General features: G+C 55.5%; 2 protein-coding genes across 16 annotated transcripts; both read right to left on the reverse strand.

The window, feature by feature from the left end:
- Window positions 1-651: 651 nt before the first annotated feature.
- On the reverse strand, window positions 652-7,665 carry QARS1 (glutaminyl-tRNA synthetase 1). Its single transcript, XM_003982213.5, has 24 exons — window positions 7,505-7,665; window positions 7,206-7,353; window positions 6,736-6,845; window positions 6,502-6,577; window positions 6,029-6,093; window positions 5,375-5,428; window positions 5,178-5,238; window positions 4,741-4,812; window positions 4,550-4,635; window positions 4,286-4,372; window positions 3,775-3,874; window positions 3,585-3,663; window positions 3,395-3,503; window positions 3,159-3,289; window positions 2,959-3,051; window positions 2,710-2,847; window positions 2,535-2,622; window positions 2,306-2,449; window positions 2,076-2,180; window positions 1,794-1,886; window positions 1,548-1,675; window positions 1,388-1,454; window positions 1,188-1,313; window positions 652-794 (listed from the first exon to the last, which is right to left on the reverse strand). Exons 1-24 carry the CDS (start codon window positions 7,619-7,621, stop codon window positions 744-746), a joined length of 2,328 nt encoding a protein of 775 aa, XP_003982262.1. The 5' UTR covers window positions 7,622-7,665; the 3' UTR covers window positions 652-743.
- A 3,145-nt stretch (window positions 7,666-10,810) lies between these two features.
- Window positions 10,811-22,304, reverse strand: USP19 (ubiquitin specific peptidase 19). Of its 15 annotated transcripts, none has more exons than XM_045049992.1 (27): window positions 22,138-22,303; window positions 20,393-20,652; window positions 20,103-20,138; window positions 19,803-19,931; window positions 19,583-19,716; window positions 19,207-19,506; window positions 18,882-19,098; window positions 18,596-18,752; window positions 18,413-18,484; window positions 18,182-18,297; window positions 17,860-18,074; window positions 17,580-17,775; window positions 17,363-17,496; window positions 17,095-17,253; window positions 16,896-17,006; window positions 16,323-16,433; window positions 16,140-16,241; window positions 15,223-15,363; window positions 15,013-15,131; window positions 14,639-14,776; window positions 14,226-14,539; window positions 14,012-14,122; window positions 13,708-13,924; window positions 13,472-13,624; window positions 13,216-13,376; window positions 12,956-13,134; window positions 10,811-11,302 (listed from the first exon to the last, which is right to left on the reverse strand). In XM_045049992.1, exons 2-27 carry the CDS (start codon window positions 20,514-20,516, stop codon window positions 11,186-11,188), a joined length of 3,963 nt encoding a protein of 1,320 aa, XP_044905927.1. In that variant the 5' UTR covers window positions 20,517-20,652; window positions 22,138-22,303; the 3' UTR covers window positions 10,811-11,185. The 15 variants fall into 15 exon arrangements, with proteins under 15 accessions (XP_044905927.1, XP_044905915.1, XP_044905923.1 ...); XM_045049980.1 differs by having other exon boundaries at window positions 18,876-19,098; window positions 19,207-19,509; XM_045049988.1 differs by having other exon boundaries at window positions 17,860-18,080; window positions 22,138-22,302.
- Between the last annotated feature and the right edge of the window lie 127 nt (window positions 22,305-22,431).

Raw genomic sequence — 22,431 nt, forward strand, 5'->3', positions numbered from 1 at the left:
GGCACACGTGGGCCTCACTTGTAGCCCACACTGCCCCAGAGGGCAACCATTCTCCTGTAGACTTCCTTTAAAGGGCCTCAGGGCCCTTGCACTTGTTTCTCCTGCCCTGGCAAACATCTTGGTCCTTAGGGGTTCCCTAAGGAGTCACTTCTTGAGAGTAGTCTGAAGCACAGATTTGGGTCAGGAATTTCCTCCAGCCTTGCAGTCCCCAGGGAGATCTCTCTTGCACAGTGCCTAGCCACCCTCTGTCTCCCCAACTAGGTGGTCATCTTAGAAGGCAAACCACAGAAGTCTTCCTCGTCTCATTGTGCCTGGCACATAGTAGATACTCGATAATTATTTGCTGAATGACTGGATGGAGAACCAAGTCTGTTTTCATCTGCCTAGGCACACAGGCAGACACAAACCTTCCAGATCCTTCTAGCACAAGGTTCCTAACAGTGGAACAACACCCAGATCCTGCCAGTGCCTCAGACCAGATGCAGAGGATTTCAAATCAGGCAGGCCCAGGCGCCTGCCCTTGAGCGCTAGAAATGCAACAGTGGTTTCAGAGCTGTCCGTATTGCTCAGTGTGCATTGCACCTCCTCCCTACCCCCAGCAAATCTCTAAGGTCCTCAGAGATTGGAAGTGCAGACAGATAACACACAGACTCCAGGGAATTTAGCTGTTCTTTATTGACATGGAGTCTGGGTACCCCTAGCTTCCAGAAGGATGAGGTAGGTCCATGAGGCTTCCTTACAGCTCACACCTTTCCTGGGTCCTCCTTCAGTGTGACAGTCCGGTTGAAGACAAGCTGGATGGCAGAGGGGGAAGAATGACAACCAAGCCAGAACCAGACTAGAAGGCCCAGACCTCACTGGACCCTACCCTCACCTCGTCCCTGAGGAGCTGAGGGTCAGAACACTCAGGTTCTCAATAACTTTATGATTGTGAGTAGGGGACTGATGGCTCTGGGCCTCCATTTTATAAGGATTATAACCACCACTATGGCTGACCCCTACACCTTGAGGAGTAAGAAAGCCAGGGTCCATACAAAATTTTGTGCATGGACCTCTGAACCCATTTCCTCATCAGTAAAACATGAACCCCAACTCAGTTAACTAAGGGAATGTTGGCAAAGTAAATGCCACAGTAAATGGCTGCCACAAGTGCATTGTTGTAGAAAGGGCAAGCAGGTAAAAAGCACCTGTCCCTGGCAGCTGTCTGGATCCACGGAGAAGTAGCCAAGCCGCTCAAACTGGAACTTGTCAAAGGGCTTTGCCAGGGCCACAGAGTAGTCCACTAACGCTGCCTCCACCACTTGTAGCGATGCCTGTGGGCAGGGAACTCAGGTGGCCATCCAGCCAGGGAGACCCACCACCCTCACCTTACACCCCAGGAGCCTACCGGGTTCAGGTCACTTAAGAATCCACCAGGCACTTCAGCAGGATCTTCAGGGTTCTTGTGCTGAAATCTGCAGCCAGAATGAAGGTCAGACTCCAGCTGGGTAGCCACAGCAGGCAATGCCCATCTTGTATCTGCCCGCACCCCAGCTCTGTTCACTCACAGTCGCTCATAGAGGCGAATTTCACATGTCAGAGGCTGTGACACCCAGTGAATAAAGGCCTTGGGCTTTTCTCCAGCATCTGCCCGTCTACAGGTTACCTCCAGGCTCTCTACACAGCCACTGGGACCCTGGAAGTCAAGGGGCCTGCAATTAGACCTGGGAACCACTAAAAGGACTGGAAGCTGCACGTACCCAGATCCTCCCTGCAGCAAGCACTGAGGTAGGAAGACTGCAGCCAGCTCTCACCTTGACAACATGCTGCAGCTCGATGACGTAGCCTGTATGCCTCAGGCCCACAGGTTGGCCCCACGCCAGGCGCTTATAGCCTGGTTCTGGCTCCTAGAGGTAGGAAGTGATGCAGACACAAGAGACTGAATGGGTCAAATAGGTACAAGAGGCTTCTCCCCCATCTCTATGTCTGGCAGGGACTGACTCATCTGAAGTAAGAAGTAGGTGGGCTGACAGAGGAGGATAAAGGGACCTCAGGACGGGGCTTAGCAGCAAACAGTACCCTCCGCACCCACTTACCTCCTTGAAGTCAGTCCTTTCAATGAAGACTATGGGTCCAAAGGGAACCTGATGGAAGCCCTTGGTCTCATCAGCCGGGAAGTTGGGCACCTGGATGTCTAAGGACTATAGCAGGAGATAGGTGTCTGAGTCACACTAGGCACTGAGACCCCCCCCGTGCCCAGACCCAGGTGCACCACCCCCAACACACATACACGCACACACGCACGCACACATTGAGGCATACCTACCTTGGCAGCAGGAAAGTTGGTAATGATGACCTGTAATGGTTCCAGCACAGCCATGGCCCGTGGGGCTGTGTCATTCAACACATCACGCACACAGGCTTCTAGCAGATGGGGTTCCATTGTGGTCTGTGCCACTGTCACCCCCACCTAGCAGGAAAGATCAGCATCAGTCAGCAACACCGCAAATGCTGTCCTCAATCCCTACCTGCCCACCAAACCCACTGGGCTATACCCGAGCACAAAAGTTGTTGATGGCCTCAGGCGGGAAGCCCCGCCGACGTAAAGCTGTGAGCGTGAAGAGCCGTGGGTCGTCCCAATCCCTGTGGGCAAGGAGGTGGTGAAAAGCCCTTTGGCAGTACATGCCACTAGTACCGCCAACGTATAATGAGGCAAACGATTACACCTACCGCACAGCACCAGCTGCCACAAGCTGGAGAATCTTCCTCTTAGACACAATAGCATAGTGAAGGTTGAGACGGCCATACTCCCACTGAACAGGGCAATACACATCCAATGCATTGCACAGCCAGAAGTAGGAAGAGCGTCTGGGGTGGGAAGGTAGAGTCAGGTCTGGCCACCTCACACCAGACAGAGACCACAGGAAGGGCTACTAGAATCCCACTGGCCCTACCCACCCACGGGCCCAGCTCCCTCACCGGGCCTGGAATTCCTTGGTGCAGAGTGAGTGGGTGATGTGCTCGATGGAGTCACAGAGGCAGTGTGTGTAGTCATAGGTGGGATAGATGCACCTGCAGGGCATAGGCAATGGGCCCCACCATCCAACCCCACTCTGCCCTACCCGTGGCCCACCACCCCACTCTACAACTCCACAGCCCCACCCCATGCTCACACCCACCAGGTATCCCCCGTGCGATGGTGTGGTGTGTACTTGACTCGATAGGCCACAGGGTCCATCTTGCCATCCTCCATCACCAGCTTCATCCGCAGTGTGGCCTCACCCTCTGCAAACTTGCCCTTGCGCATTGCCTGACAGGAGCAAGGCCTCAGGCTGCCTCTCAGCACAGAGGCATCTCTTTCTCAGCATCCTGACCCACAAAGATCCAGCTGCTTCCCCCACCCCCCAAATCCCACCTCAAAGAGCAGCAGTGACTCCTCTATAGGACGGTCCCTCCAGGGTGAGGGCAGGGAGTTGTGGCCTTTGAGCTCCTCTCCTGTCTGGTGGCACACATACGCCTGGCCCCTATGGGGAAAAGGTGTGAGCACCCAAGATAGCTATGTCCTGGGCAGCCTGCCTGGCTCTACATCATGGACCTGGCCTCACCTATGGATGAGCTCCACAGCCCAGGCATACAGCTGGTCAAAATAGTCAGAGGCATATGTCACCTTGTAAGGTGTATAACCTGGGGCAGAAAAAGACACAATGTGAACATCCAACCAGGGATACCCAATGGCAAGCCATAGCCCAAGAAAGACCACCAGGTCTTTCTTCCCAGGCCTTGCCCAGCCCATACCCAGCCAGGCCACCATGTCGCAGATGGCAGTGAAGAACTTTGCTTCCTCCTTCTCAGGATTGGTGTCATCAAAGCGCAGAAAACAGATCCCATTGTTGGCCTAGGAGAGTCACAGAATATGTGAATTCTCACATCATCAGCTCCCAAAATCCAACTCGTTGAACTGAGCTCTCCCAGGTCAGAATTGAAATGCCTTCAGGAGTTTCATTCATCCTCTGTATTGAAATACCTTAAACAAGGAATCCTACATCAACTCCAAACAGCCTCTTTCTAAGCCTGAGGGGTTGCACTGGGCATTTCCCCAAAGCTGAACTCACTGTCTCACCCAGAACTTTTTCCCAATAAGCCCAATGGATTCCTAGCTACCTATCACATATGTGATTCTCCTCCATGGCCTCTGTCTGCTCTGGGAACATTATAGGAGCAGGAGGAAAGGCAAGGACACTTTTCTGGTATCCAATCAAGGGAGCAGCAAGTGGTCACCCTGATTGCCAGATTCCCACACACTCACCTTGGCATAGCCAAAGTTGAAATTGATGGCTTTGGCATGTCCTATGTGCAGGATTCCATTAGGTTCTGGTGGGAACCGGGTACGTACCTGAGATAAAGAAAATGAGAACAGAGAAATTAAACCAGAACTCAAGACTACTATAAAGCAACAGATGCCCCTTGCCAGGGAGGCTCTGGTGATAGGTTGGATGGGGCAGCATGAAAGCAGCCCAGGCCCTCTGGCAAGTGTTGATGGCACTAACTTTCCTGCAGTGCTTCCACACACCTGTCCTCCAGTGATCTCTAGGTGCTGCTTCAGTAGATCCATGGTATGTGGAGTGGTCACATAGCCTGGGGTTTTGTAGTTCTCACCTGCCAGGGCCAGAATAAGCCTGAGGACTGGGCTGCAGCCCAATGCTCCATACTCTGGATGTAAGAGTTGCTCACCCTCCCCAGGGTTTTGATTTGCCTGCTCACCAGGCTTGTGGAACTTAAGTGCCTCCCCTCGGAGCTGCTCCATCAGAGACAGGGTCTGACCAGCAGCCTCACCTGTGAAGAATAGAACAAGGAAAACTTAATCCTCTGATCCTCTAAACACAGCTAACTATCCCATTCAGCTCAGGGAGTTGCCTCTCAGTACTACCTACATCCTGCAACCAGAATAGAACCAAGCGGGCCCCTCTTTCCCTAACCACAGAGATAAGAGATAAGAGATACAGAGCCAGACTTCTCAGTTCTCCTCATACTAGTCTCTGGGTAATGGGAACAAAGGAAACACCAGGAATTCCAGTCTGGCAGCAGAAGGCAGGGTGATGAGTATGCTAATGGCCTGAGGAGACTGGGCTGTAAGGACCCATCAGGTGAAAGCCCAGAAGTCAGGGAGCTGAATCAGACAGGAACCTCAAGCCTCTCACCATTCTCTACCACATCCTTTGCTGTCCTCCGGTCTTTTTCTTCTGGCCGAGCTTTTGACACCTGAAAGAAGCCCAGAAATTGGGTCAGGGTCTCTCCTGGTCTTGGGATCACTGGAGTCACATACTCCCTTCCCCAGCCTAAAGTCTCAGCCCACCCCACCTCATCCCCAGGGACCCAGGACCATACTCAGCCCCACCTTGGGCTTCTTCTCTAGATCATTCTCCGTCTTGGGCCCCAGAAGGTGAAGGACCTGAGCAAAAACCAGAGTCAGGACTGAAACAGGAGTGTTCTCTTTCAAGAAGCACCTGATGGAACCTGCCCACCCACCTAAGGGCTTCCTGGCCTGCCTACAAGCACTGCCTTGAAAAACCTACCTAGCCCATCCCACTTCTGCTCCTCACATGGTTTTGCTGGCCTCAAATGCTCTGTCCCCCCTGAGAGTCCAAAAACTGGTAGCAAAACAGGTAACAAAAACTGCCATTTACAGAGAGTAACTGTGGGCTCAGCATCAAGATAACAATCTACCTCAGCCATCAGCCTCTTGTGATTCTATGCCATCATCCTGAGATGAAGGCACCCCTATTACAATACAAGGCAATTTATCACCCCTATTTACAATATAAGGCAACTTAAGTCCAGAGAAAAGAAACTCACCCCAAATTAGGCACAATCCAGAGGCCCAAGACTCTCACTGCCCACCAAGGTGCTGCCCCTCCACACCAGGCTCTACTATCCACCATCAGAATATGGACAGTGTCTCTTCCCCTCCCACTCCCAATTACCCCTCAGTGGACTTTAGGCACTGTCCATGGCAGGGTCTTTGCCTGCTTCAGCTCAAGGAGTTGCCCACCTGCATGTCTACTTCGTGCTTGATCATTTTGCCATCTGCCCACTTGAGCACAGCCCGAGCCTCTCCTAGAAACATGGGCACAAAGAGCTGCAGAAAGGCCAAGAAGGACACTTTCCACCCTCCTTCCTTGAAAAGGTCCTGGTTGACCTCAAGAACCAGAGCCTGGGACCAGCCAGACCACTGTTTTTTTGTTTTGTTTTTAATGTTTGTTTATTTGAGAGGGGAGAGGGGCAGAGAGAGAGGAGAGAGAGAATCCCAAGCAGGCTCTGTGCTCACAAACTGTGACATCATGACCAGAGCCGGAATCAAGAGTCAGACACTCAACTGACTAAGCCACCCAGGCACACCACCCCCCCCCCCAACCAGACCACTTTTAAGATGCTCTATTCCTCCCTCTTCTCTCTCACTTACACCCAGAAAAGAAGGCATGACCAGAGAGAACAATATAGTTCCCTGACACAGGCCCTACTCACCCATCAGCAGTCCCATGTTGAAACGATAACGTTCCTCCAAGAGTTGGGGCCGGTGGCGATTTATGGCGGCCTCCACCTGCAAGAAAGCCAAACCAATGTGGTTCAGAAAAGCATTCTTCTGAAATGCACTAGGCACCCACAGTCTCACCCTGGGTCTGCCTGGGTGAAGAAGATGAGCCGCTCCTTTCCAGGATCAGCACTAAGGAGGTACCCAATGCCTAAGGAAAGACTCACAGCCTCCTCAATCTGCTCTGGGGTCACCATGACACCCACACCACATTCCTGCTCAAAGTCCTGGGTGTTGATGGGGTCCAGGGGATGACTTCGCACATACTCAAGGGCAGCTGAGAAAGAAGAATCAGTGAGTGACATCACAGCTCCAAGAAGTAGGTAGACAAGGCCTTACCTACCCCGATGAAACCCCAATCACAGTTTTGCCTCCTCAGAGGTTAAGCCTTGCACCACCACCCTAGAGAAGCCCTGAGACCACAGTTAAGAGGCTTTCCCTCAGACCTACACTATTCCCCAGTCAGTCTCACCAGGGGTGGCCCTCTCCATCCTTCAGTGCCAGGGCCTGGGTTTAGAGAGGAGTGCAGTATGAAGCATCTAGAGAATGCTGGGGCACTTGACAGAAAGGGCAGACAGCGATCTTGGCTAAAGGGAGGAGTTGGAGGTGGAAGTGGGAGGACAAGCAGGGGTCTCACCGCTCAGCTGGAGCTCGGTGTGGATCTTCTTATTGGCTACATAGCTCACAAGGAAAGAGAGACGCCGGGGATCCCTGAGTCGGGATGCCAAGCCATAGAGCAGGGTCCCGGTGGCTTTGTCGATGGTGGAGCCCAGAGTCTGCTGCGCCTGGGAGTCCGAGGAGATTCAGGAGAGAAGCCCCACGCCCAGTAAGAAAAGCCTGAGTTAGACAAGTTTGGTAGGTCAGGATCGGGATCGGGACCCAGCCCAGCTTTGGGGCACAGTCGGCAGCCCGGGCCAAGGACAGAGGGACTCGCACCTGGGTCGCCGCCTCGCGCAGCTGCGCGCTCAGAGCCGTGTTCTTGAGCGTCTCCCGGGCCTTGTGCTCGCTCAGGCCAAGGCCGGTGAAGAGCGACAGGGAGTCCAGGGCCGCCATCGCTGGCACACCGGAAACCGAAAGAAAACTTTGGGGCCAATCTGCACGTTGGCATTAGCCCACTGACCAATAAGAGAGCGAAGCCGCCAGGGAAAGCCAATGGTAGCCTTCCTGAAGGGAGGGGGCGGGCTCGCCAGGGTCTTCAGCGCCCTTTAAAAGGCAGAGCCTGCCCAAACCCGCCTTTCCGGGCGCTTCACTTCCGTCGTTGCGCTCGCGGTCTCTTGCGGAGGTTAAGGGGTAGAGGGCGATAGGACTTTAAGGGAGATTTGCCGCCGACCTGGAGGGAAGGTGCTCAGCACAGAAGCAGGAGGTAGAAGCAGGCATGGCCCTTTGCTTTTCCATTTTTTTCCTTCAGCCCTGGGAACCTTGGGACCATCCTAGTTACGTTGTTGGGAGCAATTGCGAGTCCCTATCACATTTCTGACTTAACAGCTTTGGAGTTGTCATGGAAACAGCTGAGCTAAATGAAGCCCGGGAAATCCAGTCAAGATAAAGCGCGGGCTCTGTAAGTCTGGCACTTTTCAGGCGCCCACCTAGACACACCTGGTCAGGAGAGAGAGGGGTTTGGGCCAGGAAGCACCTCGTAGATGTTCTGTAATGATTTGGTTTTAAAATCTTCTGTCACAATTACCCTCCCCTATCAAAGCATGCAAATGTCACGAAAACCACCAGCAAGTTAGACCTTGAAAACCATCTGCAAGTGTTTGACAAGGCATTTTACTGAAGTTGGGATAGGGTGGGGCAGATGAAATACTGTCTTGAGGATACCTATTGTGCTTGGGAGGGTCTCGCCACCGTCTCTCACTGGACTTCTAGGACCTGCTGAGAATGGGGCTAAAACAGAACAGTCTGTTTTCTTTGTGGAACTGGAGCTGCTAGCATGGTGAAGAGATCCCCAAATTTGGGATTGGAACTCAGGCTCTTTGAGGCTTTGGTGTCATTAATACTCGTGTACCTTCAAGAACTGGGCAGGATCCTGACTGCATTCTATCCATATTCTGTGTCCTGCTTTGTGGCTATGTCCCACTAAAGACCAAGTTTCATTTCTGGGCCTACATCTGGGTCCCACATGATGACCACATCCAGGTTCTTCCCAGTGCCACACACTCTATCAATATCTAAGTCTCGTCCTGTGTCTTGGCTCCCCATGACACCAGCTTGATGTTCAGCCCAGGCAAGGCCAACTAGGTGTAGGGGATTGAGCAGGGGATGCAGTACAGTGGTGCCATAGACAGGCAACAAGAAGGGGAGCCTCAGCCACACCAGCCCTATGCTGAGTCTACAGCTACAGGTGCCTAGCCCACTACAAAGGTGCCTATGCTGAAGAGTGCCTGCCACATCCACTGTCCCCTCTGTACCTGATGCCACCAAAGGATTACAGCACCATCACCACCATCACTGAGTTCTGCAGGTCTGGTGATGGCCCCCTCAATGGAGTCAGGGACTAACCCCTTTTCTGGTTCTCTCATGGTGCCTACCCTGTGGACCTTGTGGCTCCATGTCACAGGATGAAGATGTAGCCCCACCAGTGCTACCGAGAATGCCACCAGAGGCAGTGGCAGGCTAGCCAGTCCTCTGGAGCCCTAGGACTTAGGACAGAATCATGAAATTTTATGGCCCAGCCCAGGGGCTGGCTAGTTTGCATGAGCCCTTGGCACCACTTCAAAGAAAATCAAGAAAAAGATGATCACAAGGAGAAAAGCCAGGCAACAGTCTGCAAGGCCCAGCTGTGGCATGGGAAGAAGCAGGGTCCCGGGGCATAAACTGACAGCACACAGGCAGTAGAGCCACAGTGCAGATGCCACAGAAAGGTTATATGGCAGACACAACAGCAGCAGGTCAGGGATGGACGGAGCCCCTTGATCAGTGCATCCAGTACAGGCAGACCCCCAGTGGCTAGACACTTGGAGCTGCACACAGTAAAGACCCAGCACAATCCTGTTGTACCCCATACCTAGCAGGCCCTCCCACAGCATGCCAGCCAATGGCAGTCATCTTGCAATTCCACCATTTCTGCAGGTTCTCACACCCCGCTCTCCAGGCTCCCAACCCCAGCCCCACCCCCCAGCCAGCAACCCCACTACGGCCCTTGTGCTGTTGTTCCCATAGAGAAAAGCCAACACTGGTCACGGGGGTAGCTTTCTCCAAGAGCTCCCTCTGCTCACTGCCCCCCCTAACTCCAGCCAAGGCTAAAGGGTAGTAGCAAGGCCCACATGCTAACCTTCTTGTATGACTGGCCCCAGAGGCTTGGGACAGGGATGGACTTACAGGGCTGCCAGGATCCTGTACCACCGCTGCCTGCCTTATACTCTTTCTGGCTTTATCTTAACACTCGCCTCATGAGTACCTCTGGTCCCCATCTCCTCCAGCTGGAGACACCCATCCTTACCTCCAAGCAATTGGACAGAGGAAGAAGCAACATTATCCATGAAGAGAGTCAAGGAAGCTTCTCACAAGGTCACAGGGGCTCTGAAACTAGGACAAGACTGCAGACCCACTATGGGTGAACAGCCTGGGGCAATGGCCAGGAGCCAAGGTCTCAGGGACTCCAGGGAAGAAATGGCCCGCCAGGACCCTGCAACCTCCCTCCATATAAAAGCAGCCAAGATGAGCTCTGGTCTCTCTGCCTATCCTCCTTGTGGAGCAGGGTCTCTCTCACCACAGCATTTTTCCCCTGCTCTGTTCTCCACTAAGAGATCCAGATGGTGCTCAGGCTACAGCAAAGAAAAACCTGATACTAGGAAAGAAGGAAGGCAATACTCCCAGTGCTTCCTGTTCCCTAACAAGTCCTCCCTGACGTGTCTGGCAGTCAGCTCCAGGCTACTCCAGTGCCTGCACCTTTTACCTCAACTTCTGGAGCCTCATGGGGTATTCACCCATCCTTTAGGTAGAAGATATTGACAGTGATGTCCACTATAGCTGCCTCCATATGAGACCCAGAACTGGTGGGATCAAAGGGCAGCAGGTAGGCCCCAAAAAGCTGATGGCACTCGGGGCTTCATGACCCACAGGGGCTACAGTGGGACCCCACCATCTCTACTCAGACCAGAGCACTTTCAGGGTCTTTAATACACCTACCTATATACATACATGTGTACACACACACACACACACACACACACACACACACAACCTCCCCTCTCGATGGGGAGAGGTGGCCACAGCACCTGGTGCATCATAGTCACTAAGTCTGCTTATTTATCATTTATTTTTAAAATATATTTAAACAGCAGCAATCACTTCCAAAATGCAAAAAAAAAAAATTACAATTTTTAGAATAAAATTATATAACGTTTATGGTGCGAGTCAGAAAGAATTGAAGGTACAACTGAGAATCAAATCACGCGGCACTGGGAGTGGCTGGAGAAGCCAAGGTCCACTGGTTGGGAGGGTCAAACTGACAAAAGGGCCCAACCTGTGAGGTTCCCACCTCAATCACACCCCCAACCCCCACTGATGAAGCCAGTGTCCTCTGGGTTAGCGAAGGAGAAGCGGCAAAGAGCTGGCCCTCTGTGGGAGATTCCCCAAACCCAGTCCCCACCTCCCCCACCAGCCAGGGACCTGCTAATCGACCTCCTCCATGTTGCTGTAGGTGGGGGCTGGGCGGTCCACAGGGGGGGCGAAGCGTTCAGGGGCTGTCCGCGTGGGGGCCACCTCGGGGGCCTGGCCAGGGCCTAGTCCCTGCAACAGAATATGAGGACAGGGGTTGGGGGCTGCCCAGTATGCTGCCTGGCATCCCGGGGGTGCTGGCTCAGAGCCCCGGCACCCAAGGGAGGGCTCCAAGGCAGGCGCAGACAGCAGCGGCGTTGAGACAGAGAGACGAGATCGGGCCTGAACAGTCTCGCTTTATTAACACTTGAAATACAGGAAGCTGCTTGGGCAGGACTAAGCCCCATGCCACAGGTCAGAGCAGCAGGATGAATGGACAAACAGCTGGACGGATACCCACCCTAGATGCTCTGTCCCGGCAGGAGCCACAGTCCCCACCCTCACCCACCAGACGCACACACTGAGGCCCAAGCCCAGAGTTGGTCCCCACCACAGAGGCAGGCATTGCCTGACGGGCAGGCAGGTGGGCCAGCTCACAGCTGCTGCCTGCAGTCGAGCTCATCTCCAGCGACTCTGGGATACCAGAGGATAGAACACGTTGAGCACGAGGGCCACCAAAGCTGCCACGGTACCCAGAACAAAGTACCGGAGGCAGCCCTCATCTGGTGTGGTAGGGCCACGTGGTGGGGGGCCCACCCAGTCTTGGGGCCCCCAGGGACCCAGGGGCACAGGCCCCTCAGGTACTGGTTCCTCCTCGGCCTCCAGCTCCTGCCAAATCCGGGAAGCCTACAGTGTGTGGAAATGGCCATCAGCATCTGGGGCAGGAGGGCAGGGAGGGACCCAGTGTCCCCTGGCCATGATGCTCCCACCCAAGACTACTGGCACTAACTCCTTACACATCCCAAGTCAAGCAGCAGGGAGGTGGGCAGGTGGGAGCCAAATGGGCCATTTGCAGAGTTGTCTAGACAGAGCACCAGGGCAGGCGAATCTTGACAGCATTTTGGCTCCCTCAAAAAGCTTCCCAATTGACATGCAGCTTCTCGTGGAGATTGGAGGGGGATGGTTAGCTAGTCAGTTTTTCAGCCCAGGGTTCCCACAGAGGAGCTCATGGAGGATAGAGCTGTGAACCTGAGTAATCTGGCTCCCTCCCACCCATGTCCCGATAGACTGTGACCACTGTCCTCTACTGGGATTCCTCTGCATCTGAGCAGTGAGGGCTCAAGGGAGAAGAGGGCAGCAAGGAGGAAACAAGTCCAAAGAGAGATGCAGCAGTGCCCACCAACCAGACCTATGGCATCCCATGTCAATAAGGGATGGAAGACCCCTAGGGTTCAGCAGGAACTGACGCTCACCTCAGAGGGTGGCGGCCACCCTAGCCCATGGCCAGTCTGGACAGGCCCTGTCCTGAGTGCACATCAGAACAAGGGAGTGATGACAAATGAGAGTCTGTGGGCTGGCTGGCATGTGAGGAGGGTGCAGAGGAAAGCTGGGTGAGTGTCGGGTACAGTCTGTTTATGGCATCCTACCCAGTGAGGTTCAGAGCAGCTACGTAGGCCTGTGCCAAGAGGGTGCCTGTATGAATGCCAACAGCAATGTGCTGCTGTGCATGCACCTTTTATAAGTGTCACTACAGCATGGGGATTCCTCTAACTAGGACTCTGATGTAAGAAGATCACAAATCCCAAAGCTCCAGGGGCCTATGGCTGGAAGAGAGGAGGCTGTGCCCCACCCCCTCCCGTCTATGAATCGGGCTCACTAGCCTATGAAGCCTCCCCAGCGCCTCACCTGGCTGGCAGCAGCCTCGGCTGCAGGGCCTAGGTCTGAGTGGTGCTCAGAGTGACCTGCCCTGGGGGGCCTCTCCACAGGAGAGTTCCGCCGGCGGTAGAAGAGTACATAGGCATAACGCGTCACGACCTGGCTCTCGTCTACTGTTGTCACCGTGCTGTCATCAAATAAGCGCCACCCTACAGTGAAGTGGGAAGAGTGTGAACATAACCTGCACCCCCACGCCTACCACCTATCCTGCTGGCTGCATGTGCCCTCACCCACGTCGCTGCGCTGACTGCTGCGGTCATTGGGCAGGCGGGCACAGGCAGTGTAGTGGCCGCCAATCATGCCTCCGTAGTGGTTGATGACAGCGTACAGGTCGTAGCTAGGCAGCTGTTCCTCTTTCTGACCAATGCAAAACTTGCTCAGGTCCAGGTTCCTGTGGTCCCAGCCAGAGAAAGGTCAAAGAGTCAACAGGTGCCCAGGATGGTACCCCCTATAACCTGACTACCATCACCAGGGCTCATCACTTACCGAACAGGAAACTCCACCAGGTCGTTGATCTTGTCACGCCAAATGAAACTCCGAAAGGAGAAGCGCTTGAGCTGCACAATGAGTACGTTGGGCAAGCGCCACAGCAGCAGCTGCTTGGAGGCCTCTCTGTGTTGTTTACACTGTGGGCAGTACCTGACAGCAGACACAGGTGAGGTTAAGACCAGCAGATCTCCACCCCACCCTGCCCAACCACCTGCCTGCCACCCCATCCTCACCAAGCCTCCTCAGGCGCCAGCACCTCAGGCCGAGTGAAGAGGTTCAGGCACTGGTCCAGAGTAAAGTGCCCAGCACGGGCAGCCTCACCAGCAGAGCCTGGATCCTCAGCACACTCCAGCTCTTTGGAGGCTACCAACACAAATTCCTGCAGGCGCTCATTGTTCCGCCACACTAGAGCCAGGCTGCAGTCCTCACCCAGCTCCAGGGGGGTGTCTCCTAGAGATGGGCAGGGAGAGGCGTCATGTAGCTGTAGAGAACGGCCAGCCCAGCCTACCCACGGCTTCCACCCATAGCCTCAGACACCTTTGTCCTCCAGCCGCTGCTCTCGGTTAGATGCGTCAATTTTATAGATGAAGAACTGAGGGGTGTGGGCATTTATGGCTTCACTTGGGTGCTGATATCCAGGCACAGCAGCTGTGAAAAAACATATAATCAGAGCTCCCCTACCTACCAGGACCTAAACAAGCTCCCACTAAACTCCCCTACCCAGCTGCGGAGCCTTTCACCAGACTCTTACCTTCGGGCCGAGACATCCTCTCACCAGCAGGCAAGGAGCCAACTTCAACAGGCCCAGTGGCCAGCACCTCAGAAGAAACTCCACTGGTGCTGGGCACAGAGCCCCGATCAGGAGCCGCCCATGTCCTAGGGACCCCTGTGTCCCCCTCAGCCACGGGGGTCACCAACTGGAGCTCAGGCGGCTGAATCGGGTCCCTCTCACTGTCCCCAGCCTCCAGGGAGCTAGTAGAGAGCAACGTAGTACAGCCAGTGCCCTGGGATTCCAAGGCCATGCGGCCAGGCTGGAAGGGTGGTTGGAATACACTCACAGAATACCTGGCAACAGGCAGCAAGGCAAGTAAGAATCCTGACAAGCCTACCTGGCGTCTCTATTCCCCCAACTACCACACCCTCATCCAACCACTAGACACTTACCGGGCATAGCCCTCTAGCAGCTGAGCAAGACGAGCATAAGTGAGACGTGAGGCAGGTACACTGACCAGAAATGGGTAGCCAATGTTCTCAGGGCGGCAGAGACCCTTGTGGTCAGGCCAGTGGGTTTTCTGGCAGAGCCTGGAGAGAAGGAGGAAGTAAGAATAGGGCCTTAGCCCCACCTCTTTTAACTCTCCACCGGGGGCTAGCCTCTGGCCTTGGGAACTGGGTATGCCAGCCCCGCCTCCCCCAGAGTCTGGCAGAGTAGAGTGATCGGTGGAGGGCTTAAAACATGTGCCTCTATGAGAGGAGAGGAGATAGGGTGGCAAATGAAATGTGAAGAGGAGGGAAAGGGGGGGGACCGCGGGGGTCCTCACTGGTTGCAGTAGCCCACGCGGTAGCACCGGGTACAGCGCTTCAGCTTCTCGTCCTCTGACTGCTGCTTCCGCTGGCAGGCTGCACACTTGGAGATGGGGATGCTGGGCACCTGGGGGCGCTAGGGTGGGTTGTCTGGCTCAGCAAGGCCAGCCTGGTTGAGAATGCCCCCTCCCACAGGGCCTTGTGCCATCAGGTTGGTCCTCACTCACCTGCTGCACCTCTAGCACCACCACCCGCTCCTTAGCCAACTCTGGGGATAGCAGCTCAAAGCAGAGGAGCGTGTCAGATGGGGACACAGTGTCCAATGAGTGGGAGGGCAGGAATACACGGTGGAAACGATTCTTAATCACCTGGGGACAGAGGACACACAGATCCTATATGAGGACAAGCCCTTTCTATAGCCCTGCCCCAGGGCACAAGAAAGCTTGGACCTGAACCTGGGTCTAGGCAGCAGAGTGGGGATTGTGGCCCCAAAGCAGCATATGCCTCTGCTGATACCAGCCTCAGTGCCTAAGAAAATAAGCAGTCGGGTGCTTCAGAGAGCCTGAAAGTCAGGACTAGGGAAAGTATCAACCCAACCAGTACTCTGGTGAAACCAGCACTTCACCACACTGAAGGCCTCTACCCTGCTATCAATTAGTGGGGTCCTGCTGAGACTGCAACATGGCTGTTACAGTGGAGGGGTCACATTTGAGGAGGCTCCTTCCCACTTCTATCCCCAAAGAAAAGAGCACTTCCAGGCTGGAAGCTAGGAAACTTAGGGAAAGACTAGCACACACATCTTGGATAATACGAGGGAGTAGCAGGATGGAGGGAGAACAACAGCTGGGGGGAAAGGTAGCCCTCCAGCTCCAGCTTCTTGTTGGAAGACAGAAAAGCAGTTGAGGGCCCTCACCCAAAGGGGGAGTAAACACTGATGATGGGAACCTTGGGAACTTACAGACTTCTGTTACACAGCCCAAAAGCCTGGTTTCACCCATGCCTCACCCCCTAGTGCACCACTGTGCAGCCACACGCACATTTGTGTGTATGTACACGGATGCCAACAACCATCCACATGTGACTGCACACCCTAAGTACATACACAGATCCACGTGTGTAAGAGCTTGAGGAAAGACAGATATACCTCAGCTAGACGCAGGTTCTCAGGCTTCACGTGGGCACTCTGAGAGAGGGATTCCAACACTTCACTTGCACTGGAGTTCTCCTTGCTGATGCTCACCAGAAACTGTGGTGACAAGAGTAGAGACCCTGGGGGAGGTGGACCGGGGTCTTCGGGATTGCCCAGAAATAGGAGCTTACTTCTCACCTTGATGGGTTTGCTGTGCGGCTCCCGGGCAAAATAGAAGACGGGGAGAACCTTCTGCTTCTGTGGCAAGGGTACTGGCAGGTAGAGGAATGGGTCAAAAGTGATGGAGACCTGCGGATGCACGAGTGGCACTAGGTGGCTGCACAGGGAGTCAGGAACAGGATGCTCACACCCAGGGAGCCCAATCCAGGCACTCGGATGGCTCTCAGGGCCTCAGAGCCAACCAGCAAACTCTCAGGTTTGAGAACACCAGACAGACTAGAAGGGTCTTTCTGGCAATCGAGGCCCTGCTCAGCCTCACCACTTATCAATTTGCCCCTCACTTGGACCCCACATCTTCCCAATACTACCCATACCCCTGCCCCACCTTATCGCTGTCTTGGCGCCCAAACACCCCTTTAACCTCAGTCAGGAAACCTACCCAGCCTGATTTCTGCAGCCCACAAAGCAGCCGAAGGCCTCCGTCAGCTTCTTTGCCCAAACAGCATCTAAAGATGCACATGCCTCCAACCCCAGTTTGACCAAGCTAGCTAGACCAAGCTAGGAGCCTCTTTCCAGGGGAGCCCTTCACACCTTGGCACACACAGGGCACACCAGCTTCGACTTATACTGGCCCTGAAACAGGTCTACGATGAAAGAGTCATTCCTCATCTTATGCCGCTGCCATGCTTCTTCAGCCACCACCTGAGGAGCAGAGTGGTGAGGATCAAGGAGCCCTGGGGACTGGGATGTGCATGAGATATGCCCACCTCTGCCCCCAACCCTGACTGACCTCATCGGGCCGCCCATCTGAATCCACAGTTTCCGTGTAGGGCTTGTTCTGAATGCGATTCAAGTCTTCATGCAGCCCATCCAGCAAGAAAGCCATGAACTCCTGGGCATCATGCTGCGCATAGCCTGTGAACTGGCTGGCCTTGCTTGCCACAATGGCCTGGATGCAGGGGCCAAGTGTGAGCACGGAGACCCAGCACCCACCCCGTACCCAGCTGGTCAGCCTTCCCCACCCACTCTAGCCAGGGGTAGGAATGGCCACAGATCACCTTCAACTTGGAAGGCTGGAAGGCATGGTGGGTGCCCTTCCACAGTGCCCGGAGCAACACAGCAAAGCCAATGGCCAGACGCCCACCAGTCCCCAGTGGGTTGTTGTAGTTGATCTCAGCCTCAAAGGAGCGGTCTAGGGACAGCAGCCAAGTACAGGTGTGAGCAGGGAAAAGATTCCCCTCTGCCACAGCCCTGGGCTCCAGGCCCTGCTCTCACCGTGGAAGAAGTCCCGGAGCTCCCGAGTATTGGACAGAGACTGAATGACACTGTTCATGAAGCAGGTGTTGCCTAGGTTGACAAGGCCAGTGAAGCCAGGCAAACACACCTTCTTCTCTTCCTCCTCTTCTTCCTCCACACTATCTCCGCTCACAGGGCTGTGGGGCATTGGAGGCACCATACATGTGGGCTTGGGCTGTGGAAGCAAGGAGGGGCATGAGCGAGCAGCCCTGAGGTTCTCCAGCCTCTAACCTTGGCCCTCTCCACCCAGGATTCTCACCGAGGCTAGGTGTGGCTCTGGCTTTGGGGCTACATGCTCCATGGGGGTGCGGGCCACCACACCATCCAGCCCCGTGTCCTCAGATCGAGCCTTGGGTTTTTCCTTCTCCACAGCCCGAGCTTCCTCCTGGCCTGTGAGAGGGTGGGGGGCACCTCCCGGTGGGGTTGAATCCAGAGGGGTTGGACCTGTCGGCACGGCAACCTTTGCACCACCCACTGCACCTTAAAAAGGGGGAATGAGGGGGCTGGTGGTTAGCAGCATGTGGTGGGGATGAGGGTCCGAGTTATGTGGGCTGGACGATGAAGGGAGCTCGTGTGCAGACCTCGTGCAGCTGGGGCCTCCAGGCCCCCCCAGCGCTGACTTTGCCGCTTTCGGAGGCAGATGTCAATTCGAGAGGCCGTGAAGCAAAAGGTGCACTGCTCAGGCTCAATCAGGTTCCTGTGGGGAAAGGCTGAGCTCAGGGACTTAGGTGGAGTGGATATTGGGCTAAATGGGCCAGGGAGACAGAGCCCAGGGTGGGACAGGCATAGTGCTGGGGCCAGGAACCACCCACCTGAGCTTCACCTGCCAACGGAAGATGGTATGGGGCCCACAGCCTGGGTGTAGTCTCAGGAAGTTTCCATCCCTGCAGAAGCAGAGCAGGGGCAGGGCAGGAGGAAGGGTGGGAAGAAAAGCATGAGATACAATGTCCTGCCTGAAGTGCACTGTCTGCCCCGTCTCCTGCCACCCCACCCACCTGGTCTGGAAGATAAGCGTGAAATCTTGCTCGCGGAAAAGCACTCGAGAAGTGTCCCTGCAGATTTCTTTCACGTACACATGCACCACCACTGAATCCGGGCCCTTCTCATATGAGTCATTCTTGACAAATGCCAGGTTCACCATGGACTCCGGCTCTACATTGAAACCACAGCTCAGCACCGCCCAGGACAGGTTCCAGCCCGTGGCTGTTCTATTCCCTATCCATCCACCAACCTTGCAACCCAACCTAGGGCTCTGCTTACCACCCCCAGCCCCACCTTTACCATCCACCAAGGTTAGAGCATCTGCTGCCTCTGCCATCTCCTCTTTGGAACGGTCACCTTTCTCAGGATCTCTGCTCCGAGCCATGGCTGGGGAGACTGGATCATTCCTGGGGGACACGGTCTTCTCTCCTGCCAAGAGTGCTAGATTCTCCTCTGAACCCAAAAGGCAGGTCTGGGGGTTCAGCGGTGGTACCCGGAGCTGTTCCTCCGCCTCAGCCTATTTGTGGCAAGATTGTGGGCAGGATCAGCCCTAGGTCTGGCAGGTGGCCCCCCACTGCAGTCCATCTCCCTACCCTCCCATCTCCCACAGGTACCCCACTCTCACCTGGGTGGCTGTCTCAGCCAAGAAGGGGGGGGCATCGCCCCGGGGTCCAGGCCCATCTCTGGACCCTTCCCCATCTGGCCCTCTGCGGAGATGCACAGCCCTCTTGGCGCTGGGCCCTGCCTGGGCCCCGGGGCCAGCCCCTGCGCCTACCTCACCACGGCCCTGGGCCCTCTTCTGGTTCCGGGCCTCCTGTTTACCCCGCCGGGGCTCAGGGCCTGGCTCCAGGGCAATGGGAGATGGCTCCTGCCCATTCTCCTGACACCGCAGCCCTGGCAACGCCTCCTGGGTCCCTAGAGGTTTCTTCTACCAAAGATACAGCAGTCAGGCCCTGTCAACCACACTGGGTATCCCTACCCTACTCTGCTGTGGAACTTACCAGAAGAGAGGGCCATGTGAGCAGAGGCACCTTCTTGGGCAGTGCCAGCTGCAGGAGGCCACCCTTGCGGGCTTGTACTTTGGTGCAAGAACTTTCTATCTCAGCATAGAAAACACCACCCCACTGCCGACCACCTGGAAATAGAATAAGGGCAGTGAACTGTGGTGGGGAATATCAGAGGATTCAAATACACTGCCGGGCTCAGGGCAGATGGGCACACCTGGAAGCCGCACCACGCAGTCTGTGTCTGTGAAAGCAGCATCCACCTCCTCCAGCCGCAGGGGACCCGCTCCCACACGCAGCTTGACAATCACCTCATCTGCACTCTGCCTCCAATCAAGCAACAACTCTGTAGGAGGAGTACCAACAAGACTGTGAGGGTCTCCATAAACTCCCAATGGGGACAAGCAGGTGCCACAGACCCAGCCCTAACAGGACTGCTCCAGATGAAGGCTATAGCCCCAGTGCGCCCTCCTCACCCATAGCACTCTAGCATCCAAAAGGCCAATTCATTACTCACCCTCTTTGGCCTGCTCCTCCCGAGAGGACACTGACCCTGACAACAAAGAAAAGAACAGGGAAATGATGATGGGGAGGCAGCCTCCAAGACCCCACCACTCCACCAAGCACCATCTTCAGTATCTCAGCCAAGTATGCAGACCTCAAAGCTGAGGCTCTACCCAGCCTGCTGTGGGTTCTTCTCTTGGTATCAGACCAACACAGAAAGAACTGTCATCTCCCAACCCCCAATCTGTATGCTCAAAAGGCAGGAGGAGGAGACCACAAACATTCTGGGAATGCCACTTTCACCTCTCCTAGGATCTCCATCCTTGCTCTCCTGGTTTGCTCGATCCTTCTGCTTCTTCTTACTGGTGGCCTCCTCCAGTCCTGGGGGACCTCTCCTTGGGCCCGTGGTGCTGGCCCCACCAGACATCTTGAGCCGCTTGGTCGACAGCCAGAGTGCCCCGGGGTCGGCAACGGCGTCTGGGTCAGGGCTACGGCGCTTTCTTCCTGGCCCAGCTATCTTGGCAACTCTTTGTGGCCAAATTCTCCAACAAGGAACTGACAGCCTAATGAGAAGGAAGCAGTGATCACTACCAAGGCCCAACAATTTGCCCCTTGGTTACAACCAGAGCTCAGCAACCCAGGATACAACTAACCCTACAGAGCAATATCTCACCACCTAATGTGGCCCTGGACACTCTTGGACTATTCTGAAAAGGAAATAAACAATACAAGTGGCAACGACAACTTCTGGCAGAGACTCCTAGTTGACTGCTATACAGACCCACAAAGATGGGAGCCTCACTGAGAAGGTGCCAGGTCAAGGCAGCCATGGCCTGGAACCAGGCTCCTCCACCAATCTGGAAAGGAGCCATGGCTCCAGCCCACAGGGCTGGCACTCTGAGCAGGGTGCTCACTTTTCCTCACTCTCGCTGGCTGCTTAGTCACCACCCGAGAAGTAGGAGGTGAAGGAGGAAGGCAGAAAGAAGACAACCAAGCAGCAAAGGGACCAGGCTCTGTGGCTAACGACAGGCCCAACTCAGGTGCTACCACTGCACAGGCAAGGTCCTGGGGTTAAGGGGCTCCACCTGCTGCCTGCCAACTCCCACCTTCCTCTGAAACTATTTCCATGTGCTGTTTGGGTTTTCTTCCTACATCCCAAGAGATTTTTCTCTCCAGCTGCTGTCCCAAGCAGAGAGGGGACTGCAAAAGCTGGGGTGAAAAGGGTATCCAGCTGTCACACTACCCTTTCAGCAGCAATCCTGCCCCAGAGCCAAAGCTGGCTGGGTATCCAGTTTGAGACTGAAACAGACAGCATCCCCGTCCTTCCTAGATCCACTCACTCATGAGAAGTGGGCTAGCGACCTCCTACCCAGTTTCCCACAAACCCGCCAGTAGATTCTGGGCGGTTTTTCCATCCAAAATAAAGTTCTCAAAATTGAGATAAGGGTAGGGATGAACAATGAATCCAGGACCCCTGGCAGCTTCAAGCCTGGCCTGAGACGGGAGCAGAGCAAACAGTGACTACTCTGTGTTCCCCAGCGTGTATGTGTGGCGGGGGTAGAGGAACGTTCTTCTATGGGGGGCTGGTGGGCTGGATCTTCAATGACGACAGATCCAGAGCCGAGGGGTGGACACCCTCCACCTCTTTGCACCAGGCCCCAGCTTAAGGTCCCGTCCCTCCCCATTCTCGCGGCGACACCGAGACAAGAGTCTGTCTAGAGACCATGTCGGCCTACACGGCTGCGCGGGGTTAAAGACTACAGACCAGCGCCCTGGCCGGGCTGCGACTCAGCTCCAGCCTCCAAATCCTGCGCCCTCCACCACCTCCTCCAGGAAGCCACCCTCGCTCGCCGCCAGCCCTCTTGGAGGCAGGAAGCCGACCATGGGCGTAGAGTAACGGCCCCGCCCGCATCGGTGGGCCCGGTACGCCGCGGGGTTCGAGGAGTCGAGACTGGCACGGCACATGACCTTGAACAGGCAGCCCGGGGCCCGCGTCGCGGCCTCCCTGGCTCCTGCCAGACAGGCGAGTTGCGGCCCGTCCCACTCACCGAGCGAGGCCGCCGCCGCCAGCCCTCTTAGGGCCCTGGCAACCCGCTCTCGGTTCCGGTTCCGGCGTCTGGTCGGTTCCGGTTCCGGCGCGCCCCTCCCCCGTCCCGTCGCCGCCGCCTCAGCCGCTTGTTTTGTTTCGACTTCTAGTTACGGCCGCGGGTGGCTGAGAGCCTAGCTGGTGACGCACTTCCGGTGGGAGTGGGCATGCGGCGACGGGCAGCTCCGGGGCGGGCCCGAACGGAGGAGGCGGGGCTCCGGTGCTTTGGCCTCGCCCTAGCCCTGCTGGTGCCATC

The sequence above is a fragment of the Felis catus genome, chromosome A2 (genome assembly GCF_018350175.1).
Source record: "Felis catus isolate Fca126 chromosome A2, F.catus_Fca126_mat1.0, whole genome shotgun sequence".
Lineage (NCBI taxonomy): Eukaryota > Metazoa > Chordata > Mammalia > Carnivora > Felidae > Felis > Felis catus.